General features: G+C 40.3%; 1 protein-coding gene across 2 annotated transcripts in view; it reads right to left on the reverse strand.

Moving 5' to 3' along the window:
- The window catches only part of dym (dymeclin), a 53,077-nt gene that overhangs the window by 27,223 nt on the left and 1,651 nt on the right, over positions 1-24,203 (reverse strand). For both annotated transcript variants that reach the window (XM_080509731.1, XM_080509730.1), the window contains exons 2-14: positions 23,941-24,147; positions 22,429-22,481; positions 22,109-22,202; positions 20,646-20,782; positions 19,467-19,539; positions 16,934-17,059; positions 15,047-15,186; positions 6,352-6,537; positions 6,032-6,210; positions 4,502-4,627; positions 4,291-4,404; positions 4,104-4,198; positions 541-640 (exon numbers count right to left, since the gene is read on the reverse strand). In XM_080509731.1, coding sequence (XP_080365857.1) covers positions 541-640; positions 4,104-4,198; positions 4,291-4,404; positions 4,502-4,627; positions 6,032-6,210; positions 6,352-6,537; positions 15,047-15,186; positions 16,934-17,059; positions 19,467-19,539; positions 20,646-20,782; positions 22,109-22,202; positions 22,429-22,481; positions 23,941-24,080 — 1,563 coding nt within the window. In that variant the 5' untranslated portion in view covers positions 24,081-24,147. The remainder of the gene's footprint in view (positions 1-540; positions 641-4,103; positions 4,199-4,290; positions 4,405-4,501; positions 4,628-6,031; positions 6,211-6,351; positions 6,538-15,046; positions 15,187-16,933; positions 17,060-19,466; positions 19,540-20,645; positions 20,783-22,108; positions 22,203-22,428; positions 22,482-23,940; positions 24,148-24,203) is intronic.

Consider the following 24,203-nt stretch of genomic DNA (forward strand, 5'->3'; position numbering starts at 1 on the left):
TAAAAGGGAGAGGGAGACGGTACTCTCAAGTGTTTGTATTATCTACCAATAATGCAGTGATAAAGAACTAAGATGTCTTGACACATTGGATCTTAAACAGTGAGCTTTAGTTTATTAAAATAAGGCCCTTTGGGGTATCATAATTAAATTAAAATTGTGCGTCATTCATTAAACTGATGACAAACTGGCATTACTATTTACTTTTAACTCCTTGCTGAAATTTGAAAAGTATTGTTATATTATCATAAAAAAACCAACACTAACACTGGATGCTCAATCACTGTTTAAACATAAATATTTAAAATGTTAAAACTAATTCATGGCAAAAAAAAAAAAAGAAAAGAAAAGTGCAAACTCAACTCACTTAATCTCATACTTGCCAAACAGTCACAAACCCCCCTGTCAAATTAGTGCTCCTTATCCATGTAGACATAATTTGGCAACCATTAATAAACTTAGTGCAGACGGAGTGTGTGCGTGTGCGTGTGCGTGCGTGTGTGTGTGTGTGTGTGTGTGTGTGCGTGTGTGTGTTTTACTCACGTAGTCTGGCAAGGCTGTGCTGTCTCCCTGTCTGCCTCTCAGAGACTGTGTTGCCTGCTCCAAAACCTTGTTGTGCTTTTTGGAAAGCAAAGCAAATAAACTGCAGGGGAGACACAGAGAGAGGGAAAGGAATGAAAGCCCTGGCAGATGAAGACTTGTGTACTTCAATCAAGACCAGAGAACCTGAACTCAAAGTAGTTACACTTTACATGTTTTTCAGTAATGCTCCATAAATACAGTGAATAGTGGCCTTTATTTACGACAGCTGGAGAAAGAACGCCTCTATTTATGACAGATTATTATTAAAGTCAGTCTTGTTTTGCTTTACTAATGAGGCCTTTAAAGAACAACGAATAATGGAGGCTTTTAAATTGAAAATAAAAGCAAAGTTGGATACACTTTTAGAAAATAGATGTCAACATACCAAATCGTGTTTGTTTTGCCATCAATTGTCAATCACAAATACACTTTTTAACAGTGCTTTTAGTGTTCCCCTGATTTTGTATATGCACATGTTTAATTAAAGAAATCCCCTCTGAGATTAATAAAGCACTTCTATTATATTCTGTTTCTTCATTTTAGTCCGACATGCTGTGATCTGATTGTCATGTTTGTATATAGTGTTGTGTGTGATGGGACTTCATGACTGCGCCTGATGGCAGGATGTAGACATACATCACACATCACTGTGCCTGCTCGAGTGACCTTGGGTCACTAGCAATAGGGCGGCTCAATGCACACATGATGTCGTGTTCACATCACAGCAAACTGATTCACATATGTGGCTGCACATTTTTGCCACGTCTGTTTTTGCTGCGACAGAATTGTTGGTGAGCTTCAGACTTCACTTTTAATTCAAATTTTAGGGTGCATTTTTTTTTTTTTTTGTCTGTAGATTCTGTGATGATCAAGAATGAGGGGGAAGAAAACAGCATAAATTATTGAATGGGAGCAAAAGTCTCTGGAAATCCAGCAACACAAAAAAGCTCTAAGCCCCCTCAGAGCTCCACATGTCCATCTGCCAGCACTGGAAACACACATCGACTCACAGATTCTCCTATATCGTTCTTTATCTGGGATAATTGGTTATAATGACGGTTTGTGAGCTGCTATGTGGTTTTCAGGCTTAATGTCAAAGGCTCTATTAGACAAAAATACTTAGGGACCTGTGTTCCTGTGTTTTCAGATGGGAGACCACCGACGGAGTACCACCTGGGACGCTTGCCTACAAAAACGCACTGTGACCAATCAGTACATCCATCCGTCCTTTACACAGAGGCACTGATGGACACGGTGAAGGAAACGGCAATACAAAAGATTCCCACAGTGCTTGCATGATCCCCAAATCAGTTATGAGGCTGAGATAATGACGGACATGGCTCACCCTGACGCACCGAAGCCGGAAAGAAGCCCTGTCTCCAGTGGACAGATAGCTTTGTCTTATCTGGACACACAACGTGGGTGGTTGCTGCTCTTCAGAATAAAATGCCATGTCTCCTACAGCACATAGGAAACTGTCCGGTTCAGTGATTTTCAAGGTGTGGGGGATGCCCCCACAGAGAGATAAATCTGGGGGCCATTGGACGCCATCATTAGCCCCTACTGCTTTTTTTATTCTTTTAATTTCTCAGACGCATTTGTGATCAAATGAAATGTAGAGTGTAAAGCTAAAAAAGAATTAACTGTTACATGGAGATAAATTGAAAGTTATATAAAAAAAGAAAACCTGAGCGCAAAACTAAGTGTAATGGTTGTGAATGTTAAAAAGCATTGAATACACACGAGAAGAGTTGTGCTTTTAATTTGCCGTGGATTCAAAAAAAACCTGAACAATATTTCTTATGTGAAAAACATTAAGACGTCTGTGATGCGTCGTCATTGGAGCAGTAATCTGGGTTCAAGCTTTGAGAGGAGCGGCTCATCCCTCTCAACTTCAGAAACATTCGGTGTAGTTTTTGAGTGGAATAAAGAAGACTGAAACTGGTAATAAACCACTCTGCAAAGTGACTTGATTCAATTTGAAAAGTAAATATTTTCTTCTCTTGCGCTCATTGATTTAAGTTCAGTTGAAGTCTGATCTTAGAATGGAGCAAAGAGCTCTCTACACAAAACCAGGAAAGATTTTGAGAAGTTTTGTATCCTTCATGAAGAAGTGAGGAGGGAAGAATTCCTGCTGCTGTTTTAACACATAATTATTGCCAAGTTCTTCAATGATAATAAAACACCCCAACAACACTCCAACATGATTTATTTCCCATTTAACTCAGATTTTTTTTTTTTTTACGAATTTTGTTTCCTTTTTTTTCTGACCCAGTGTTTCTACCAAGAAGTAGAATGAATAAGAAGTGACATTTCTGTTGCGAGTCTGCAGACCTCTGAGCTGACGAACAGGCCTGTACAAATGGAGAGAGGCGCAATCCAGCAGAAAGGAAACACTGATGGTGAATGTGAAAAAATAAGCAACGACGTGTGGTGGCGAGGGTGAATCAACCCAACGCAGCCTTTAAATAAACAGCAGTAGCCACGATCCTCTCTGAGAGTCAATTATGGGGGACAGTTCAGTGCCGTCCAGCAGACATTTGGAAATTCCTGGCAGAAAATCCCCTTTATCTCACAGCCAAGCAGTCAGTTTAGCCGAGCCCCGGCCATCACAGTCATCTTCATTATTATTATCAACAGACGTGGAGTCGGTGTCTGTGCATCAGTCCCGGACCAACGTGTACGCATTCACAGACAGTGTTCCTTTCTGACTCAAAACAGCAGAGACACAGATATGGGGAGAGACACAGGCGGGAAGATAAGACAATCCTTGAATGTGCGTGAATGTGTGCACGTCTTTGGGGGGAAGGAAACATCCCTTCCTGTGCGCCTGGAGTTAAATGACTATGAATGACTTGGTGTGTGTGTGTGTGTGGTTTGGCCCCCATCCTCTTCTTCCGTCTACTCATGGCCAAACCCTCTCCCTCAATTTCCCTCACGTTACATAATGTTCTCTCAACAGGCAAAACACCCTCGATACTTTATATCTCAGCATCTTCGTCAAGTGAGGATTCAGCATGAATCATTCAAATGAATGCTTATCCAAGTCGAGTGATGCAGAAGATTCTCCAATTTTCTGACAGCTACATTAAAAAGTAAGCAGTATACAAGTGTACTATTCAGACTTACTTTAAGGGTCTTCAGGGAAAATAAATAAATAAATCGCAACCTTTTATAGCGGGATTGCTCAAATTTTGGCAGAGATTGTTCATGGGGGACAAAAGGTGAAACCGCATGTACAATTTAGAGTTTAGAGCAGTTGTGTCCCCATTTCAAATCGCTTTTATAGATAAAGCAGTGGTGTCCACTTGATCTGCAGCTCAAAGGATTTTATGCATTTTTCCCCCTTCATTTACTACAGTATTGTCATGAAATATTGTTATTTTTCTGTTGATTCAGGATTTTATTACACCATCGAAAAAGTACCGACTAAATGAAGATTTTAGGTGGCAGTTGACATATTCCTTTATGGTCTTTTCTATTGTAGTCGTTTTGTAACCTATACATTAATGGTCAGACCTCACCTGATAATTCGCTGGGCAGCATATTGGTGGAGACTCCGAAACTGGGCTGACATGTTGGCAAGAGCAGCAAGACAGTTGGTGTGCAGGTACTTATCCTGGAAATAAAGAAATGTGGTTAATAGGTAGCTTATTTATCAATGTTTTCGCGGCACTGGCAGTCATGTTTATGTAGAGTAGGTGGTTTTACCCTTGTCCGGGTCATGTTGAACTGGATGGTACGGATGACTACAAGGATGAGCAAACTGCCCAGTGAAATCTCTGTCAGCGACCTCTCTGTGTACCAAGAAATGTTCTTTAATACCTGTAAAGAGAGACAGAGTGATTTCGACAAATGATAAAATGTATATACTGACATTTGGTGGGATGTTGGCTGTGTTTGAAAATGTGCTTCTACCTACCACCTCATGGATGGAACGATTAAAGGCATCATCTTCCGTGAGGATGAGAAGAATTATAAGGGCCATGTAGACGTGATGGGAATTTCTTTCTTCAACATGGTAAAGGATCTCAAGGATGGGCAAAACCTGTAATAAAAAAATAAGAGCGCTTGAGGAAAAAATGTGTTTAATCCTTGTTAGAAGTCCTTGGACTTCATTTGAACATTAAATTGGACTTTTCAGGGACTGGGCTGAAGCATTGACTGGGGCCGGGAGAAATTTACTTTCAATTTGAGTAGGTTGTAAAGAGGTCAGATGTGTGGGAAGTGTGTAAGTATTCATGGTTACTATCTATATCGGTATCCATTGGTGAACAATAAAGCCAAAAGCTGGATCACAGAGACTGGATGTATCTTTTTAGGCTATTGCAAAAGTTTCTTGACAGGGTAACAAAATGAGTTCTTTGGAATATGGAGGAGCTCCCTCGGGATGCTGACTCATCACCACATGGTACAGCAATCTAGAAGGCGGATGTGCTGCGCTCTTTGGAGCTACTTTTTCATTATTGTAGTGGCTGCTGGTGGAACCGCTGAGGATTGCACTAATATTTTACTTGTTAACTATGGACGTAAACGTCCTTGTTTTTCCCTATCACTGATATATATATAAATTATTCAGATTTCAATTCAAAATACATTACTTTAGTGGGAGACGGCAATAAATACAACAGATGGCAAAAGTGATCTGTTAATGACAACAGTTTGCAAACGATTTGCCTCCGAGACACATAATACCAAAGTGAAGGTACTTAGAAGCTAGCATGGTGAGAAATGGATATACGCAGTGGCAGGGTTGGCTCATTATGCCGTCGCGTAGTGCTGCTTTATTGTTCAGCAGAGAAAGTGGCTAGACTCATTAAAAGCCCCCCCCCCACTTAATAAGCTCAATCTCGATCTGTTAATGATGGTGTTTTATTGATACTATAAATAGGGAGTAGCACAGAAAGGTTATGGGGAGAATTTTAAATCGAATGTACATGATGTATCCGGCACATGTTTGGGAGTTGTCAGAAACGTATCGAGGTGTGCTGCTGCACTTAAGGTTAGCTGCTGCTCGTACGTCCGTGTCCAATCCAATAAGTCAAAGGTGTGTGAAAGAGCCTCATTTGTGAATGTCTACCACTCCTGCATGTGATTCCATCTGACATGTTGAGTTTCAGATTGATTTCATTCACTAAATGCCCTGGTACATTCACTCTCCTATAAGGAATAACTGGCACTGTCCCACATGGACAGAAAAAGCACCAGCTGCTGCTGCATACATCCTGCCTGTTTACTGAGCCATGGCATTGGTCCTAGATGAAACAATTTCATGGCCATACCCAAGTGTGTATGGAAGCACTGCATAATGTGTTTTATTAAGCATTACCAAGTCACACATGGATTGATTCATAGCAGCATTTTTTTTTTTTTTTTGCTTCCACTCTGCAAAAAAGAAAAATGTCAGGCCGGAATAATGAAACCCGAGAGTCCTCATTCCCATCCTACCCACCAGATTGTCCATGTCAGTTCTTGACAGCATGTATGTCCTCATGTTGGCGTTCTGGTGAAGCAGGGTGTACAGCAGTAGCGTAGCCTGGTCAGAGCGTTGCTGCTCACACAGAGCTGTATAGAGACTGTTGAAATTGATCTGGAAAGTGTGAGGTTGCTCCACAGGCAGCGATGATGTGTCTGCACGGGCAAGGATAAACATTGTCAGGTTGATTGTCACATCTCTTCACTGTCCTCTGGTAGATGTCAAACATGCAAACAGCTGTCTCAAATTTGTATAGCAAAATCAAACAAACAAATTATCTAATGTTCAAATATTACCTTGTGTATTTCTGAAGCAAGTAATGGCCTGGCGGTAGGGGTTGGGCCAGTCGGGTCCATCTGTCAGATTGGCTAGAACCAGTAGTAACAGAAGGCTCTGATTGGACAACGGTAAGGGGTTGTGCTCCTGGTCTGTCCCAGCTTTGCTGCCAGCCCCACCCAATGTGAAGACACTCCACAGGCCACCTGCGGCGAGGCAGAAACTCAAGTAGTACACAGAAATAACGCCACATAAACATACACAGAAGTCTAATTTCCATTACTTCAGAGTTTGTATTTAATTTAATCTCATGTTAACGTGCAATAAAAATACTGTGAATAACATCAATCAGACGTAATGTCAGAAAGGACCATTTCACTGTTAAATAATTGCTACCAAATCATAATTTTTTAAATTATACAAGTTATCACTCGTAAAATCAGCCATATATACTACACCAATGAATACTAAAAACAGTGAATGCCCAAGCTGAAGGTGAACTTTCTTCATCACAACCGCGATAAATTACACGCGTAGATATTCTGCAAAGGCCACCAACTGATGATATGTATCCAATTTAAATTACCATGGAAATGGGTGTTAAAAGGCAACAACTCCAGTGTCAAAGAAAGAGCAAGCATCTATGCTTTGTAGAGAAAAATATGCTATTGTAGTCAGATTAGAAAAAAGAATATATAAATATTGACCCATCTCAGTACTACAGATGAGTGCATTAAAAAAAAAAAAAAAAAAAGCACACATGCAAAGCCACAAAGATCATCCTCAGAGTGGATTGGATCAAATGAGTGTGAAATCAAAATAAAAAGGCGAGAAATGGCAGCGAGCATCGCTTTGGAGATCAATGAAAATTACCAGATACAACTCAGTTCACAGGCCATTTGATGTAGGATCAATGAGTACATATACAAAGTGAAAGAGATACAGCACAAATCATTCATAGGCTCACACATTAAGACAACTGGGATTAAACTTATGCAAGTACATGCACAAAAAGACTGCAGCTTATGCAGACGTGCCATTTTCAGAAGGGTTTAAAGTCAGCCTACAAGATCTGATCGTGGAGATTTTGTATATAAAAGCAGAGGGATAAATTGCCGCCGCAATGCACAAAGGGTATTAACATATGGAGGTGGGAGAAGGCAGGGTTACACCGGCTGCCTGCTAAAAGAGCACATTTCAGCACATGGAGTATGCCATTGGGAAGAAATGTTGTCAATGCCATATGTGAATGAATAGAAAGCTCTTCTGAATGAAATTTCAGCACAGCAGTTTCAGGAAATATTTGAATCCCAAATTCATTTAAACTGCTTTCTAAGAAAAACAATTGAAGGCTAAATACTAAAACATTTTATCGATGAGTATGGATATAACAACTATCAAGTTTTCTTATTTCTTCATTGTATAAACACAACTTTAAAGTACAATACTGTGTGAACATTTTTGATTTGCATAAGTACTGCTTGCTGTCGTATTATGGTATTTGATCAATATGACTGCTTTTGGTGCCACTGCATCCCTTTGAAGTCAATATTTGAATCCCGTTTCCAAACACATACTCATTTGCATATCTAGTACTTTCAAAGAAGCATCCTATTTAATAAGAAGTCGTGTTTGTCTTTACCTGACAAACGCAAATCCAATGTTTACTCTATTTTCTGGGGCCGACACCATCTCGCGAAGGAAATCTCTGACTCTTTAGCTGCTTAAAGCTCTGTGTTGTTCTCGCCACAGTTGTTAACCGTGTCTGCTTTTCATAAGCAGGTACTGCACAATAGGTATTTTTCCACCGTCTTCACTAAAGGCAGCTTTCAGATGGAGCTGAGTGCAGTGAAGCTCCCAGCAATTCAGCTGAACAATGAGCACAATCTCTCTTTAAACCCTTGTAAAGATGAGGAGACCTGTTGCAAGTGACTCCTTTCACGTTGTCATGTGATACCTTCTTATTATAAGTATATCAATTATAGCCACTTGTCTGTGTTAAGTACACCTCTCTAGGTTGGACTTCAATATGGCGAGCGATCTAAAGACTGGAAACTGCAGCTCTCTGTTTGAACAGAAGGGTAATCGGAGTAGGATTCGGCGAAGATGAGCAGTTTGGTTATCTATGTCGACCTTTTCATAATAGGCATTAAAGTATTCTCATAACTGATGGATCTTCAGCCATATACTGATTTGCACTTCGCTGGGGAATGAATTGCACAAGAGTATGTGCGGTCATACTGATGTAATCAAGGCCAGAGAGGCCACAATGGAGTCACACACAATGGTTTGCAGCACCTGAAATTTGAAACAACATAGACGGCGCCACAGAACAAAGAGAAACTGGAACTCGTGGCCAACAGGACTGGGGCTGGAGCTGTTGTTTTTGTGTGTGTGTGTGTGCGTGTGTGGGGAGGGTGAGAGAATTTCTTACAGACCCACTGAAGTGCGAGTGCTTTCAGACATCACCAGAAGCACGAGAGACATGAGCAGCACGGTACACAGACGGCAGTCCGTGGCTCCTCCATGTCTAGCCAGGCAGAATGCAGGGACTGGGCTCTGCTGAGGGGCTGCCTGAGTGTTGGAGGTCCACACAGCTCAAGCTACTGAATCTGACGAGAAGCCAAGTACATCTGTTGCCATCTACAGGACAAGCTGGGTAGAGCTGCACCGGTGTACTGGAAAAAGTAATGTTGTGTCGACGTTCCTCTGTGACACCAGTTTAATGGATTTACTGAACGAGAAAGTCAAGCAACCGAGAAGACTTCGGTTTGAAATAATTATGCTTCGTGTAGTCTGCAGGAACATGACCGGCGACATATATGTGACTTCTGCTTATAGCAGTGGTGTTAAAATTGTAAGACAAGTCCTTGTGTTTATATAGAATTAAAAGAAAATAAGGAAAATAGAAATACTGAGCTCACTGAAGAAAATATCTACAAGCATAGAAATGTCTGGAGACTGTCTGGATTACTTCCAACATTGCTGTGATCTGGTTCTTTTTTTTTTTTTTTTGCCATGCTGCTTCAAGTACATATGTCATCCATGCAAAACACAAAGCCTTACTCAAAAAGATGGCCTTATCCATGTGTTATTGGTTCACACTCAAGTTAAAATCAGTGTTGTTGTCAAGGAGATCCAATGATCCATTATGATTCAGTAATGGTGATAATTCTCAAAAGATAAAGACCAAATGCTTTGCAGCTTAACTTGAGATTCCATGTATCCGTATATATTTGTTAGACTATTAGTCCCCACCTCTGTTTTGTTCCAATGAGACGAGAGAGAGAGAGAACAAAGCAACAGTTTACAACTGATAGAGATCATATGAGAGCGAAACTAAGGTTTTAAACAATACTGCACAGTGAAAAAAACCCTTTCAAGCACTTTCTCTCACTGCCTTCCCTTTATGTTTGTCTGCTGGTTTGCCTCTAAATTCACTAATGGCCTGTAAAGAGCTACTCCAACATTTGTGTATGCAACTCTAGTGTGTTTGAGGAAAGAATTTGTTTATATCTGGGCGAAACTACATCAACAAAGTGCTTTCACAACAAAAAAAAAAACTATCCTCAAGAGAGGAATTACATAATTTGCATTGGTCAGTCTGTCTCCCCCATCCACACAATGTTTCAACTGACCAGAACAGTCGTGAGTCTGAGAGAAAACAAGATCCAGTGAGAGGGGGGGGGGGGGGGGGGGGGGGGGGGGCATTTGTGACGGAGTCCTGTTCATCTCATCACTGGCACCACGGTGACTGGCCCAGCAGTGTCAGGGAGCCCGATCTGGCAGCCACATTTCCTGCACTCTCTGACACGCACGCATTCACAGAGCGCTATTTTACCTTAGTGGGTGCTGTTTGTTATCCGTTTGGCTGGTTTCCCTCTGCCTGTCTGCCTCCGCACCACATAAACCCAATAATGCTACACTGCTTAGGCTGCTCCAGCCCTGGCCAGCTGCCCGGTGGAAAAAGAGGAGGAGGACACAAAGTGGAGGAAGGGGAAAGTGAGGAAAAGAGAAGGTCACACACCGACACGGAGGCTGGCACGCTGAAATCAGATTCTGGGTTTTGTGGACTTTAGGGCATCGAAGGCATCCAACTGTGAGACACGCAACACATCTGCACCCACAGAGTCTCACTTTACGCGGGCTGCGACTGTTTTTCGAAAACAACAACCAAACGGTTTATTATTTCCTCTCGGAAAACTCTTCATTATCTGCCAATTTTCACAATTTAGTCTCCCAGACATCCATGAAAAGTCTTTCACCGTGCACAAAAAAGACCAAATTACAAGTTTTTGCAAGAGAGAATGAGCTGTTGATGCTTGACAAGACTTTAGCTTTAGGACAGAAGGCAATGACGTCCTCATTTTAGCCTTACATAATGACCACCAACATGAGAGACACCACCGCTGGCACATATGAGATTTCTCTAGTCAAACCAAATACTAAGGAGGCTTCTAAATCCAAAATCTTCTGGATAAAATAATCTTGATAAGCTTTTGTCTTATCACACACACACAGACACACACACGTACTCTGGTTACACACCTATCAACTGTGCCATTAATAGTCTAGTAGCGTATGGTGGAAATATAATGACTTCCTTAAATTAAGGGTTTTCACAGCATGGGTGGATGAGCCTCAAGCAGAGCTTGAAACACACTGTGCCCACCCACCCAATTCTCATGGAGAAAAAAAAAACGGGAAAAAAACACGCTTTGTCTCACACTAACTGGTAATTTTTGTTTGAATGCCGGACTTCCTGATGTTTTCCACAATATTACACGTTACTGTTAACAGCTGTTGGGATCCACAGACAATAAAGACTGCTATATTTTTAAGCCCCTGACCCTTGTGGTTTTGTACAAAAGTGTCTCTTATAACTTCATTTTATTTTTATGAGACCTGAAATGAGTTTCAAAACTGTGTTTTTATTAAATAATTCGTAAGTTTACCATGTTTACCATTACCAGGGGAAGCCCATTGCAAAATGAAAACAACTACTTTAAATAAAATTGTAGATGTTCTTATTCTGTATTGTAATTGTAAATGTTATGTACCAAATAATGTAGACAATGTTGTTTTTTTGCAGCCTTTCAAATCATATGTTTATGCAAACATAGCTTAAAGTACATGCAACCGTCATTGAAAATGAGTTTAACTCACTGTGGAAAAAGCTTAATTATTTATATTAAATGGGTTCAGCATCATGCGCAACTATCGTCTCAACGTGTGCACACCTCAGGAGCCTACACAGACTTGAGAGAAACAATAAGAAAACTGGGCTTTGGAAAGGAGTTCATTGTTGAGAGCTTGTGCGTGAGTGCAGACAGCGCTGTGGATGGCTGGTGAGCAGAGACAGACACAATGTGCTACTTAGTTATTTACTTGCATAACAGTGAATGAAATACAACATTGGGGCTTAAGGGAGAATGCTTCAGCCAAGCACGCAACAACACACACACACATAACACACACACACACACACACGTTTTCCTAAGCTGCAATGATTACCCAAAAATGCATGTGAGGAAACAGGCTGTACCGACGATAAATAAACATACTCTGCCGATAAACTCGAGCAAGTCAAAAAAAAAAAAAAAATCAAAACTCAGTCCAAAACCCTCACTCTACCATAAAAACATATAACGTATAAGAACATTCCACAGGGCTTTTTTTTTTTTTTTTTGCAAGAATAACTATTATCATAATAAAAATCTATCACTAAAACAAATCATTTGCCACTAATGTTCTATTGACAGCAGTTCCCAGTAAGAACTGCAAATACATTTTCTGGTAAGTGCGCACTTACAATAATGACTTCACACACAGGCATTAAAGATAAAGTGTGATAACTTTTTTCTTGTTGTTTTTTTTTTTGGGGGGGGGGATCACTTAACTTTTCATCTGGCATGATCAAAACTGAGCGAGATTAAAAGTGGAGAAGAGGAGAGGAGCCAGTCTGGTTGATAATCCCCATGCAGACACTTGCTCAGGCTCAGACAGCAGCCTGCGTGACTGCAGATCAGGAGGAGACGTTCAAGCACTCACACATTAAAACGGCAAAGGACATCATGATCTGCTTTGTTGTGCTGATGACCGGCGCTGCGGTTGTGGGAAATATCTAACTCCAATACATGAGTGATGTGAAATGCCACCGACGAGGAAATGTCATTTCCTAATCGCACAAAGAAAGATATGTCCCGTCGTGTCTCGTTCTGACCATTAATAAAGAATGCGTCTGCAAATTGTAATTAGAAGCTACTTAACTGGAAATTGCATATGATTTAGATTGTTTTACCACTTAAGCTGCAAGAAGACATTTAGAGGTGTGTGCTGCATATTTCAAGAGTATTAGTTCATACATGGACTTGTCAGTGCTACTGTAAGGCAGGATTGGGATTTTTATAAATGTTGGGAAACCTATGAAGGGCATAAGTGGAGATAAAAAAAGTCAAATTTAAATAATGGCGTCCGATCAAACATGACTACTATTAACAGTTGTATTTCAAACCTTTTGTTGCGGACAGGACAGGTTAAAAAATATGAGCTTAGCATCTATATACCAGTCATTATGTTGGCCAACAGAGACTTCTGCAGACCATTTGTCCAGTCGCAGACAAGAATCCCCACCAGTGTGTCACCCTCTGGTAGCATGCTAACACTGAACAACTGCCAGACACTGAAAGTTACATTTATCTTCAAAAATGGGCAGAAGTGCTTCATCATTTACGTCATAATACAAACCAACCTGAATATGATTTCAGTCACAAGAATGTTCACACTTAAAAACACTGGTTTCCAAAATCTGTCATGATGCAATTGTATCTTTTTGTAACTTTTCCCAATAAATACTTTACTAGGAACCCAAAGGTTTCTTAGAAAAGGCTTTTCTAAATACAGCTCGACGATTCTGTGCCAATTTCTCTCTAAATTAAAATGTGCTCGTGAGGTTTTTAAGCAACATTTGACCAAAAACGATCCAAAACAATATCTTGTCATTTGGTACAGACTTTCTTGTCACATTGTATAATTTCAGGAGGCTTTTTTTCAAACTTTTTTTTAACTTCACATAGGAATGTCACATGACAGATATCATAATATTATATTTACTTGAATAACTTGGTGCTGATAGTGTTGAATTACTGTGCTATACAAAGACCTAAAAGTATGGTGTTTTAAATTAATCCAAATGTTGGCAGCTCTCTGTTACAGACATAGCTATGGTAAGCCATTACAATGTAGACTGGGCTAGTTTTCTCAATAGATGCCCTTCCTACTATAACTGACACTGGAGCCCAGGTCCCCCCCCCACATTTTCAGTTGATACTTAACCTGATGCTCTACTGGGCGGGGCAGCATTGACACGTGGATAAAGACGCACGATAAACAGAGCTATCTTGTATTTTTAGGAAGTTTCATGATGTTGCTTGCTTTTACAATCCACAGCTATGTAGTCCCAAAATTCAACTTGATGCCTTGTCTCCTGTCACGTCATCCAAACAAGATCGATATTGCCCAGGCCCTTCCTGTAAGGTTCAAGAAATGTCTGAGGTTCTGCTGCGACCACAGAGCGCCACCCTTTTGTTGTGTATTCTATCAATCCCAAGTGCCAGTGAGCGTACGAGACAGAGAGACAGAGAAAGAAAACAAGTGTTGTTTCTGAGCTCAGAGTATAAGGGAGCTTGTGTCTTTGTTGGCTTGCGCGTGTGTGTATAAGGGAGGCGGCTGCAGACAGACAGGCTCTAGGGGATTACAGAACAGGACAGGGCACCATAACTCATCGAGCCGATCAGTGGCCACAGACAGACAGGCTGGGCTGAACGGTGATGGCTCTCTGATAGGAATCAGCCACCAACAACCGAGCATTTATCTGAGGGGGGGAAACCCAGCCCTATTCTCACACTCAAACAAACAAACACACTGAACTTTATCCGCATCACACTCGATTCATTTCTGACTCATCATTTTCAGGCCGACTCCCATGACTTGCTTTCATGGCTCGCACTTTTAATTACCAAATTAATCATATTTCCCTCACTTTTTGGCTACAAAGAAGAAGAAAAAGAATCCCAACCTAAAAATCTTGTTATTGTCATATTCAAACTCTGCAACTCTTATTTGGGGTTAATCATCACTGTGATAATTTGATGAAATATAATACACCATTTCAATTGTGATGTGTGGGCTGACGTCATCACATCATGCACAATGGATGAGCAGCGTGAGTGGTCATAATGACAATAATGAGCAGAAACCGGTCACAAGATTATCCAGACAAGTGAGAACATTCATGACTCTTACACAATATACAGTTAATATTCTTGTTTTCCTGTTTTGGGAGAAAATACTTGACATTTTCAAGTCAGTAAAGCCATAAAAATCCTTTCAATGAAACGAGCTGAGAAGGAAAGTCAGTACTTGAATACAAGGCTCAACAATCATCGTCATCGCTACAAAATATAGTGAAGCAACTTTAACAAATGATTCTTTATATAAATCACAAGCCATAAAGAAGCATAAAGGCACCTACATCTAAAATGAAATATGCTGCCAAAGTGCAGTAACTTTGTAGTTATGCGAGCTCCTCAAAATTGCCTTGGGTGAGCAACATGAGAATCTTCCAACAGAATGGTTCAGATTGCACCAAAAAAAATACAAAATTGCTGTTGGTTTTTGCCGGCTTTGTTTGATTGTGAATGTGTGTACTCGTACTTGCCACTCCTGACGCCAGGCCATAAAGCAAGCCGCCTTCAGCTTTGGACTCAAAAATGTGGGTTGCGGGAGGAGGACATTTCTCCTGCCTGATGAAGTTGTAGAGCAGGGTCTTCACGAGTCGACTGGTTAAACACAAACTGCAAAAAAGAAAAAAAAAAAAAAAGGAGAAGCAAACGACTTTTTAAAAACAAGCCGGAAAACATTCACAATATTATCTGGGACAATGAAGTTACTATAGATCTATCACCGCGTTCATAGTAAAGTCCATTTTATTTCGGTGTCTTATAGGATTTATTTACCATTACAACTGGTAGGAGAGTCTAACATAAAATGAGGAGCTGCATTGGACACCATATTCCTTTGTTTGCTTTCAGTGCTTAGCCTAGGGAATGTAAGACAAACACATCTGGCCAATTCTGCAACCGTGCTGAATGCAGATGTAGAATCTGCAGTATATAGCTGCAGCCTCAGCTTTATCTCAGTTCTTTAGTCAGTGCCACAGAGTTGCATCTTCTCTAAGATGTCCCTTGTGTGCTGAACCATAAGGTTTTCATCAGAATAGGGGTGAAGCCTAGCATCGCTGAGCGCCTTCCCAGAGGTTTTCTTTTTTAGTGATGCGATTGTATGAAGCTATTTCACATTTTAAACATTCATGCCGGCATTCTCTGAACACAGAAAGATGGAGTATGACTCATTAAGGAGCTTAGTTGCAAAATGTTCAAAGTAAGATGACTTAATTGAACTTTCACTTAGAAAGGCATTAAAAAAAATTTGCACAGCTAAAACATAAATTGTACAATACAATACAAAAAAACATAATCATCAACAATGCTGAAATTTGTCTTCGGTTTACCCATAAAAACATGCCATTAAAAAAAAAAAAAAAAACCCACAACACCTAAAATACCCCCCAAAAACATAATGCATCAACACAGAAAGTAAAAATTTGATAGATATAAAAAGTTTGAATTATTGCAGCAAGAAAGACAACACTAAGTTTCCTTGCTAACTCAGCCTTTGCACTTTGTACTGAGGCCTATTCAGATCATAAAAGCACCTAAAAGCAAAGACTGGACATGTGCCTATAGGCAGGTGGGCAGACATCCTATTCTTAGAATAAAAACATGTCTACATCTTCTTTCCTCATCATGTAAAGAAGTGCTTTGTTGTGCACAACATTTGTTATCAGTGTTGTTTGGTTTCTTGCCCGACCAGATCATTAGAGACAGTCTTGTGAACTCGTCTGCCGACATCAGCTGATCAGTTGACCGATCAGACATTTTACATTTTCCGGTCACTTTTGGGTTCACACACCCCACAGGACTATTTGAGCAACATATCTGAATGACCACATAATCACATAAAACATGGTAAGGTACGTCCTGGACAGTACAACACATGACCAAGCCAAAGACAATCACAAACATACATTCACAGCTATGTGCAATTTCCATTGTGGAATTAATTTTTCTCAGAGTAGGAGGAAGTCAGCATCGCGGGAGTAAGACCATCCATGCAAACTCTTCATAGAAATGCCCTAAAACATATTCTCAAATCAAGGATTTTCTGATATAGAAATGAATGTATTATGGTAGAAGTCAAGACCAGAGAGTGAATTTTAATTGGCTGTCTTAATTTTTCATCTATTACAATTTTAAAGTTACACCAGTTTCAGCAGGTACATGTGGCAAGGGTAAAACTTGCTCTTGCATAAAAAAGAAGTCGAATAGATCATATTCATCATCTCCTATTCTTTAAGTCATGATCGTTTGCTGAATTCTTTTCAGCTCACATGCACTCCTTTTTTTTTTCTCTTGCAAGGTTGCTTTTTTGGTTAAAACTGTGCTTTTCGGTTGACTTTTTTCTCTTTCTCTTCCCTCTTACCATCGACCCTTCATGATGTGTTGGTAGATCAATCCATCTCGTAGGATGTCCTTGTTGAAGAGCTGATAGGAGAAGAAAACCAGCAGGGTGGTCACTGCTTCAAACAGGATGCTGTAGGTGATGTCACTGCAGAAACACACATGGAGTTCATGTCAATTAACTTTAAAGTCCATCTTCATGTCCTCTTGTGTCATGAGTGGTTTTTTTTCTTCTGGTCTTTACTTTTTGTATGATCTGTATTTAATTGTTGTACAATGTATTATGGGTTTAATGTAAAAAACACTTTGTAACTGTGTTGAAAAAAGTGCTTTATAAATAAATGTATTATGAAGGGTGAAAAAGCACATGCTGCTTTTCAATTCTGTTTGTTTTGATCATTTTATAGAGCTAATTCTCAACCTGTGGTAAAAATGAAACCAGTGGCCTGATAGCGCCCTCTGGTGGTAATTATCAAAAAGCCTTGAATATAAAAAAAAATTCAACCAATTTGTAAATATTATGAAGAAAGAGAAAATAACTTGTATAAAACATGAAATTCACATCCAAAGTAAGTCATCCTTTTTGTCTCGATATCAACCAAGTTAATTAAGTTGTTTTTTTTTAACTTATAGCATTTTAGCTCTACTGTGTGAATGTGTGAAGGATTAAAAAACAGCAGTTATTACTACTCCAACAAAAGTTGGAGTAGAGGTTATGTTTCTTAATGCTTTTGTTTACGGCGTTTGACACATAAAGAGGTTCTGAGCCTGTTACAAATCTGGTGATTTTTTTACATTGAGGCTTTCTGAAATCATTGATGAATAACCATCATATTCAAAGTAAAGACATCTCCTTTGTGAACTGTCCAAGACGCCACAACTGAATGTTCTGGTCGACTGTGGAGATGCTACTTGAAGAGCTCAAGGTGGTGCACACTGTAAAAAGTTGGAGAACCACAGCATTACGCCATTGAGGGACCATAATTTTCAGGCAGGTGGGAAAACGATAAACGACAACCTGGTTAAATAAAGAGTGCAGAAGGCACAACTTCCCTCTTATTTTCTATGTTTGTATTCATTTCTCTCTCCTGCATATGATGCAAGTAGAGTACAATAATCAGCATAGTTACAGAAATAAAAGGGCTTGGTTGAAATCCTTAAATGACACTTTTTTTCCCCAAAATATTTGACTCTTCCTTTGAAATGTATGTTGTCAGAAAAAACGCTCGTCTAAAAAATTGTGTAGAGCAGTTATACAACAGTACAAAAGTCATTTTTGAACATTGTACAAGACAAATCTATCAAGTGATCAATAGGATCATTTCTTTTCGCCCGACGCCGGTGAATGGGAACATTATCATTTAATAATTTCATTTATTTGAGAACAAAAGAGCACAAGGGTATGGGTGGAAGTTTGGGAAAGCCATTCCAACTACAAGGGGAAAAAAACAAAAAACAGAGGCAAGTTTTACCTCCAAACCAGCACGTACAAAGGAAATTGGCCACAAAGTGGTGAAGGGAAGAAAAACAGGGAAAGTCTTTAGGCTCAGAACAATGAATAACGTCAAAATGCTGCGCGCGTTCACACGTGAAGGGTTTGATGTCCGGAGATGACAGAAGAAACGGAGGGAGAGATACGTGAGCGAAAGAAAGTGCGAGTGATTGGTAGACAGTGAGAAGAGAATGTAAAGAATGACAGGCTACAGATAAAAAAGTGTTAGATGCCGCGCCAAGGAAGCAGCAAATGTCAGTCATGTTGCATGAACTTGTTTTGACACTTTTAACAAGCGTGTGCAAAGTGCTGAGGAGATCTTCTGTACAGAGAAGTACTGTATATATACTGTGTCTTTGCACATCTCTCCCTGACAGCCTGTCAGCCAAATAATTCACCCGCCGGTACGTAAACACACTGAAATATTCACCCATTAATTCAAGAGTGTGCACAGCGCCCGTTGGGAGTTGAGGCTGATACCATTATTCAACCATTATGTTCCCCATGCTCCCATTCCTAAACTTCCACGTAGAGCCATTCCTCTTCTCTTAAATACCAAAATGTCCCCCCGTCTTTTTTAGTATTTACAGTTGCGCCGCTTCAAGGCCGTCATGTTGCCAGCACAGACTTTGAACATGTCAGTGCGGCATGTTCCGTAATGGATTTCGTCTTTTCTTGATTAGTGGATCAAGACGCGTAAAAGCACGCAAAGCTACATATGAGAACTTTTTTTTGTTTTTTTTTATTATAAACTGCTTTTCATTAGCTGCTTAATGACTAACATCCTGGGCAGATTAACAACAGAAGAAAAAAGAAAACGAACCCAAACAACGGAGTGAGAATCAGAGGGAATGGAACTGTCAGCGAGAACGTTACCAGCTCAGTGTGCCGGGGGTACCACCGACAAACTGAAGACATAAAATATCTTTTTACAGTGTATCGGAATCACTCTTGCATGTGTGACCTTTTTAGTGTGTGCAAGAGACAGCGGGGTGTTTTCATTCAACCTCCTCTTCACACACGCATTCACCCATAAGCATGCACAAACGCGGGAGGCACTTACAGCAGGGGCACTTCCACGATCAGGTGAACGAGGTTGGACAACAGCTCCTCGAGGAGGTCGTCACTTCCTGTTTCTACACAAGGGGTTCCAGAGAGTTATTACACCAGACGTGTTTGGCAGCACCCCATTGACAGCAGTCTCTTTGCTCTTTCCATCTCCCACTGCACCAAATCCTTCTCCCAAATCCCCCACAGCCCCGAATACTTCAAGCGATACGGCACAGAGGAATAACCCTGAGAGCTCTCCGCAAACGATGACTCTCGTGACATTTTAAGTCGCTGTTTAACTGCAAAGGTATGACAGCAGAATGGGAAACTGGTCGGAACGATCAAATTGTTTATTCAAATAATCTTTCAGCGCATCTTAGAAGTTCTGAATGTTTTGTATTTTTCTTCTTAGGTAGGTACCAGCATTTAAAAAAAAAAAAAAAAAAAGCAATTTAAAATTCTGATTAAATGTCAATTGCTCTATTGTATCTGTTAGTTTTGAAAGAAAGTGATCTCTGTTATGATAACGTGATAAATCACCTTGTGCCAGAAATCTTAGTTCATGTTGCAAATGATATTTCTCTCAAGCTGTATTTGAAGCAAACTGAAGTGTAAAAATGACTATGATATACAGACGATTCAAATAATTCAAAGTAAAAATACAATGCAGCAAATCTAGACAAGACTAAATGAATGTTTAAAAATTAATCTGCAAATAAAATCTGAACAAATTGTCTGTATCTTTGTATTCTGGGATTGCGTTTACAATTTATTTATTTGTTGCTTCTGATTATTTTAGTGTTTTATTTGAATTCATTCAGCTTTTAAACTATTTATCTTTGCCTTGTTATTTTTTACAAAAAGAATTACAAATACATGTACAGACATAAATAAGGAATAACGTCAATAGAAAATAGCATTAAAAAAACATTTATTACTGCTAATCTTTAGTTCCGTTTTTCATGTTTGTTTTGGTTTTCTTTGGGTGCATACATTGGTTTATTTAGCCGCTCATTTCATTGCGTTTAGTCATTTCAGTGCTTTCAGGTGACCACGTGCGAGCAACAACAACAGGTGTTCCCTCTGAGTCAGTCGTTGATCCTTTCAAGCGGACTTCTGGGAAACATCGGGACCAATTTCCTGGACAGTGGCGGACCTTCCCATTCCAAATCAACCTGTGACAGTGACTCACCTCCACAGAAGCCTGGTGCCCTCTCCTGGTAGGAGAACTGCAGGTGCAGCTGCTCTTCGCTCATCTCCCGGATAAACACCTTGAGCAGGCAGCGAATCATGAACAGGGCATTGTGGGCCTGCCAGATAAACAGCTGACTGTGGAAGAGAAACAGGACAAAAGCGTCCCACCCAAGGTCAAACACTCATCTGTGGCGGAGACAAAAGACATAAAAGTGCCTGCTGTCGGGCTTTTACGTGGAGCTTTATTTCCAATCATACCGACATTAGACTACAAGTATTTATGCTTAAAACTACATAAGAGCTCCTTTAATCTCCTCTGTTTACACAGGGAACTGAAACACGATTTCTATCGGCATATATTATGTGCATAGAGAAAGCCAGATGCTCATCAAGTATAAATGCATATTAAAGACGGGGACATTTGGAGGTGGTCGGGCTCGTTAAGATTGCCGATATCGTCTCAAGAAGAAGCTAATCCAATCCATAGAGCACAGCCATTCCCCAGGAGAGTAAAATCCTTCCCAACATCTCAAACGCACTGCTAACTCTTCCTGACTCATGCGCAGCCTGTTTCTTGGGAAAAACAAAAGAACTTTGTCTTAAGTTGTTTGTTCACAAGCCTGCCTGAGAAAGTGGCATCACAGACCGCACCCAGAACATGACCTTATTGGAAAAGAGCAACTTCATTTCCCGGCGGGAACTAATGAAGCACCAAGTTATCACACTGAAATCATTATTCCCCCGACAGATGGTCACTTGACTGAGCTTAGAATGAGGATCAGAACTGAGTGGAGGCAAACGGTAGACCTGACCTTGATAAGATTCTGGATCATAACGCAGGACCACAGGACACGATACACAATGAAACAGTCTGAACATCTAAAGCACAGATTAACAAAAGATTCTGCATATGGAGAGAACAGAGATTTAACTTGGATGAGGAGCAACGCGATGAGATTTCCAGATAGCAGGCGCTCACACTACACAAAATACTGCATATGTATTTAAGTCAGGGATTGAAAAATGATCTAAAAGTATGCAGCGTAAGCCGACATGTTTCACAACCACTGAAGAACAACTGTAGGGGTGTTGAATCAATCCCAGCCATTGACTAATAGTGTCATTTACTGGCGCCAATAAAACGTCCTGTTTTGCAATATAAGGACAATATACCGGTGTGGACAGATGCGACCTCGAATTGAGTTTACATTGAGCCTTGAAGGCCAACGAGGAGTTCCCACCCGAAGCGCTCGGGCCACTTGGACAGAATCAGTCCCTGTGGAAAAGGAGCTTGGCAGTATGTGGATGGCTATATACCTCAGTGGTTTTCTCATGGGAAAGTGGACAACTTTTTCCCTGTCTTTCCTTCTAAAGCAACCCGGGGACTCCCTGCCTGCAAGCAGTCAACAGTCCATCATCAATAACACAGTTCATTATCTCCCCTGACGTTCACATACTCACTCTTGGCATTCTGTGGAGATTTTCAGCTCTTTGGTTCTTCCCAGGAAAACTCTCACGAGAGCGCCAAAGTTCCCGGACCTGGGATTGTTTTCAACTTGGAAACAAAATAGATAAATAAATAAATGAACAGGATTATATCATCCAGAAACCCCCAAAATATGACTGTTTGGCAGGGCAGACAACACACACACACGCAAAAAAAAATCTTAATGTGAAAACTGAATTTTGAAGCACGGAGAAGTTGTCAATCCGTGGGGCTGCTCGGGTTCAGTAACGTTCCATTATTAAAAACAGACATATTTAGAGTTTAGTCAACATACTGAGGGCCTTGGCGAGAGGAATAACAGCTTCTTCCAGCAGCTTCGAGTCTCCGCTGTTAACAAGAAAAGAAAAACATAAATCGAATCAGTGGAAAAAAAAAAAGAGGACTTGCATGGTAATATAAACAGGGATTGCTGAGAGCTTTTGGGCATCTGCCTTCTACTGCAATGTCACTAAACAGTAATGCAATAAAATAGCATAGGTCTTGTCAATCCAGCCCGCATGTTTTATGGAGTTAGAAAGACCGACGACCGCATTTCTGAGGCACCTTTTGGGAAAACTAATCCAAAACTAGGTTGTACTGAGGCCTCTATCGTAGGCTAATTAATCTCGGTGCGACCGGTGTCTGTATATACTCGACGTCAAGTGAGCAGAGTTTAATTAACTGAATTTTCATCATGTGCTGAAGAATGTCATGGACAACCTGATTAATTGCGTTCTAACAACTGCTTCCGTTCATAATGACGGACAAAGAACGATGAGACCGACGTAAATTGAATGCGAAGTTTAAATTAATCAATCGCTCGAAACGCTGCTGCTTCGCTCGATAAAAGTCATGGAAACTAAATCATTACAAAATGTTGTGAAGATTCAGGACAGTGAAAAATTATATTATATGTATATTAAAAAAAAATAAACAGAGTAATACTAAAACTTCAATTCAATTTTATTTTTATCGCGCCAAATACAACATAGTCATTTCAAGGCACTTTTACAGAGGATAACCCAGCAGTTCCACAAGAGCGAGCATAGGCATCGGTGGAGAGGAACAATTCCTTTTTAACAGGAAGAAACCTGCAGAACCAGGCGAGGTGGAGGCTTTCTATTGTCAGAGGTGGAGACTTTCTATTGTTCTGTTTGGGGTTAGGGGATAGAAAGAAAGAGAATCTATACTTCTCTAAAGAAAATAAAAGAAAATAATAAGCTTTACATGCCATGAAAGATATTCAAGGTGCAGAAGGAGAGAACGTGTCTTACAAAATGTTAACAATTAACTAACCCATCTTAAGTCGAGCAGAACGTTAATCCTGTTGCCTCATCACTCATGTGCCTCTGCAAACATCCTGTTTGGGTATCCCTGCTGGATCTCATGTCTTAAAATTTGTATTTGGTGAATATGGTGTGGCAGACATTTAAAAGTAATCTCCCTCAAGGCCAAGGCTACTTAGGTCTGCAATTCAAAAAATGTTTGCTTGTATCATGGCCTGCAATTTTTTTTCAGCTTTGAAATATGCAAAGGTCAACTCCGTGGCTTTGTTTCAGCTCAGAGTCAGTCTTCAAGTGTATAAAATTAGATCATCTGTGAGCGGTGTCCTAAATGTTAGAGGAAAGAGTCTTGAGGACTGGGGTTTGAAACCCTCTGGACCTGGACGCCACTGCAAAATAACTTTCCCAAGAATCAGATTTGTAACTAAACAGAACAAAGTGACTTCAAAACTGTCCAAACAGATCGTTTGTAGGACCCCTTACAGCACAGTAGAAAATATCATCATATTATTATATTCATTTACCTGCTTGTGGGACTGATGAAGGTGAAGGAGATGAGCTGGTTCCAGAAAGGGTCATTCTCGGATATTGACTGGGTACCCACCAAAGCTTTAAGGCTGGGGTTATCAGACAGGTCACTGACCTGGCTGGTGTTGGCTCCCATCTTTACTGGCTCCACTCAGCCAGACTCACCACACTTTACTGCTTTTTAAGTGGGCATATGCTGAATCCTGAGGACAAACAAAATACAGTAATGAACAACTATACTCGTATGGAAATGATTCAG

The sequence above is a fragment of the Blennius ocellaris genome (assembly GCF_963422515.1).
Source record: "Blennius ocellaris genome assembly, chromosome: 15".
NCBI classification, from domain to species: domain Eukaryota; kingdom Metazoa; phylum Chordata; class Actinopteri; order Blenniiformes; family Blenniidae; genus Blennius; species Blennius ocellaris.